At 43.9% G+C, this 3,427-nt stretch overlaps 1 protein-coding gene across 2 annotated transcripts; it reads left to right on the top strand.

Annotated features, from left to right (window-relative positions):
• The first annotated feature begins 66 nt into the window (after positions 1-66).
• Positions 67-3,183, top strand: LOC147608553 (artemisinic aldehyde Delta(11(13)) reductase-like). 2 transcript variants are annotated; one of them, XM_086789038.1, is made up of 5 exons: positions 67-309; positions 413-553; positions 655-785; positions 873-1,055; positions 2,257-3,183. In XM_086789038.1, the coding sequence occupies exons 1-5, from the start codon at positions 197-199 to the stop codon at positions 2,922-2,924; spliced, it is 1,236 nt and encodes a 411-aa protein (XP_086645164.1). In that variant the 5' UTR covers positions 67-196; the 3' UTR covers positions 2,925-3,183. The 2 variants fall into 2 exon arrangements, with proteins under 2 accessions (XP_086645164.1, XP_086645163.1); XM_086789037.1 differs by having other exon boundaries at positions 655-806; positions 2,257-3,046.
• Positions 3,184-3,427: the final 244 nt, after the last annotated feature.

Here is a 3,427-nt window from a genome sequence, read left to right as displayed (position 1 = left end):
CTATCACCTGTGGCTTACATAAATCAATCGAGCGTGTGCTGAAATTCATTGTCAGCAAGGCCTTGCGCTTGATCTAAAGCATGTTAATATTGTAATTACCACTTAATTATATTATCTAAGCTCTTTGTTTTTGTTTTCTGGGTGAATTTCATATTTGCCACGTCCCTCTCTGCATTATATTGCCGGAGCTAGCAGGATGGAGGCCACCTCCTACTACCCACCATCCCACCAAGCATGCCAGCATGAAGATGAGGTATTTAAGACCCTGTTGAGCCCTCTAACGCTTGGGCAGTTTCAGCTATCACACAGGTATATATATACCTACACTATCCCAGAAAATTATTTATTTTCTCGCTGGTTGAGCCGCTGCAAATAGAAGGTGATATTGAATGTTGATTTTGATCGTGTGCAGGGTGGTTCTTGCACCTGTCACTCGTTGCCGCGCGCTCAATTACGTCCCTCAGCCTGCCCATGTGGATTACTATTCGCAAAGAGCCACTCCAGGAGGCTTGCTGATCACTGAAGCAGTAGCGGTTGCGCAAGAAGGCATCGGGTATACACAGACAGGCTTTTATCTCATAAATAATTTAAAACATATGCTGACTGCTGTGAGTTCTAGCTTTAAATAATTTGCCGCGGTTTCGCAAACTGTAGGTTCCCTCACTCTCCAGGCATCTGGGATGAGGAACAGGTGGAGGCATGGAAGAAGGTGGTCGATGCTGTCCACGAGAAGGGCGGCATCATCTTCTGCCAACTCTGGCACGTGGGGCGTGCATCTCACACGTGTGAGTATGGCTGTCGTTTGGGTAATACACGATCTACGTAATGTAGACTACATGCAGCAGCGCAGGATGACATGCGTTTGTGTTCAGATTATCAGCCGGATGGGCGTCCGCCAGTTTCGTCCACCGAGCGGAAGGTCCCTGAAGGATGGTTCGTCAGGCTCCCAAACGAAGTCCGGGCGGGCTACTCACAACCCCGCGCTTTGCTCGTTCAGGAGATCCCCAACATCGTGGAGCAGTTCCGCGTAGCCGCTGGAAATGCTGTGAGAGCAGGTATGTTTATAATCTCACAGTGCTGGTCGTGGGGCTCTCTAGACGCACGTGTGAGGCAAGCGTGCGGGGTATTGAGATGAAATGTTCTAGCACTAAGTGTCACGGGAGATCACAGAAAGGTAGTGGGTTCCCATGAACATGGCATTATTGGACATTCCAAGTAAATAAATTCTTGATCCTTTCTAGGGAACATGGTCAAGGAAAACATCACTTCTATTTCCCCCTTACAGAATGATTTTTCCCCAAGCATTTCAATCCTCCCTATTCTAATCTCTATTTAGGATGGTGTAATCATGAAGTATGATCATTCTCTCAAATGTCAATACTTTTAGGAATAATTTGGATTGAACAAGGATAAGGAAATTATTAACAAACAAAACTATAAAAGAAATGATTTCAAACCTATGTTTTCAGAGATGATTTGAAAATTTTATAAGAGAAATGATTACAAACCTATGAAAGGACACTTTTATGTTTGCAAGCAAGGGAATGGTTGCATTAGATTGTGTAAGGAAAGCCTCCCACATGGGAAGGGGAGGAGGAGCTGAAATAGTCTCACAAGCACCTTCCCTTAGGGAGAGACAGATCTCGACACATTAGCACATGCAGCTAGGCTTCATACTTAGGGACAACAAATGATCGTAGGAAGAGCTTTGAGTAGTGCACAATTATCAAGAGCTTGTGAGAATTCTAAAAGGTAAAGCCTTTGGATTCAATGTCTAAGATGCTAAGATTGCTTTCGCAACAATGATCCGTGATCATGACAATTTCATTAATCTACCCTAAACCAAGGTGATAAACTTTGTAAGTCAAGAAAAAGTTTTTAAACCTAGCTTGGGACCTTATCTATATATATTACCTTAAGGAAGAGTTTCAGGAAGCCTTCAAGAAAAGGAGGAGAAGGTTCGAGGAGGTTAGGGTAAAATTTGAATTTGGAGGTTGGAGATGTGTAAAGCACGGGTCAACCTACTAGTTGAGGATGAAAATACAAGAACTCTTCATGCATGAATTGTAAGTGTATGGGTGCGATAAAATGCATTTGCTACCCTTTTGCATGGGTACGTAAATAATTTAAATAGCCTCGTATGATATTGGATGTCACCTTTTCGCCTAGTTACCTAGGGTTCACTTTGCATGGTTAGAATGTCATAAACAACGAGAGAAGAAGCACGCTTTTAACTCTCATTATGGATGCTCACAGGGTTCGATGGTGTGGAGCTTCATGCTGGCCATGGCTACCTACTGGATCAGTTCTTCAAAGATGGCATCAATGATCGCAGGGACGAATATGGGGGCTCTGTAGAGAACCGATGCAGGTTTGGTTTAGAGGTTTTGCAAGCGATCATGGGAGAGATAGGCCATGAATGCACAGCCATCCGAATATCGCCCATCGTGGACCACCTGGGTGCCACGGACTCCAACCCGCAAGCCCTGGGTCTTCACCTTGTTGCAAACCTCAACAAGCTCAACCTTGCATACCTCCACCTCACGGAGCCTCGTTTCACCATTCAAGGGATCACGCAAACCACACAGAGCTGCTCAATCTTTAGAGAAGCTTTCCATGGCCTTGTTATGAGCACCGGTGGCTTCACTCGTGAGTCTGGAATGGCCTCCATTAAGAGCGGTGCTGCAGATCTCATCTCTTATGGCCGCTTGTTCATATCCAACCCCGACCTCCCCCTTCGCTTTGCTACAAGGGCCCCCTTGAATGCCTATGATAGGGCCACATTTTACACGCACCATCAATACAAAGGCTACCTTGACTACCCTCTTCTCACTTCCAAAGAGGTTGAGCAGAGGGACTCTCAGAAAAGGAAGGCATTTCACAATAACCACTCCCTTATATCTGAAGTACTTCACACTGTATGAGGAGAAATATAGAGGTTGAGCGGTGGGACTTTCATAAAAAGAAGGCATTTCAGCCAATGGTGACATAGCCTAGTGGTAAGCTGTTGAAGTCCCATGCATGAGGTGAGGTGCTTGGTTCAAAACCTACTAGCTGTTTACGGAAGCATGAAAAAGCACACACGCACATGAGCACAAAAGATCCAAAAAAAAGGCATTTCACAATAACCATACCCTTATATCTGAAGTACTTCACACTGCACACTGTATGAGGAGAAGTTATGTTAAAATCGATGTATTGATGCAATTTAAAGCATAAGTTTGTAATTTCTTCATATTACTTATCACACTAGTGCATCTAGCTCAATCACCCTTGAACATCAAGCTCATAAATATGGAATATGATGGGCTTTGCAAAATTATATAGAAATAGTCTATCTATCACTTAGAGAGTTTCAAATTACTTATGAGAGTTTGAGTTGTAGAGAGAGAGAGAGAGAGTCGATGTTTTTGAAGATGCACTTACA

This window comes from Cibotium barometz, chromosome 53 (assembly GCF_041138505.1).
Source record: "Cibotium barometz isolate CiBa-2024 chromosome 53, ASM4113850v1, whole genome shotgun sequence".
Lineage (NCBI taxonomy): Eukaryota > Viridiplantae > Streptophyta > Polypodiopsida > Cyatheales > Cibotiaceae > Cibotium > Cibotium barometz.
Note: the sequence above shows the minus strand (reverse complement) of the source record. Positions and strands in the feature narration are given on the sequence as shown.

What these genes read in the sequence shown, in the direction of transcription:
- LOC147608553 (XM_086789037.1), top strand. Translation starts at nt 197, where the DNA reads ATGGAGGCCACCTCCTACTACCCACCATCCCACCAAGCATGCCAGCAT. An exon ending in GTTGCGCAAGAAGGCATCGG is followed by an intron (nt 554 to 654) that starts GTATACACAGAC and finishes CGCAAACTGTAG; the next exon opens with GTTCCCTCACTCTCCAGGCA. An exon ending in TGGAAATGCTGTGAGAGCAG is followed by an intron (nt 1,056 to 2,256) that starts GTATGTTTATAA and finishes GGATGCTCACAG; the next exon opens with GGTTCGATGGTGTGGAGCTT.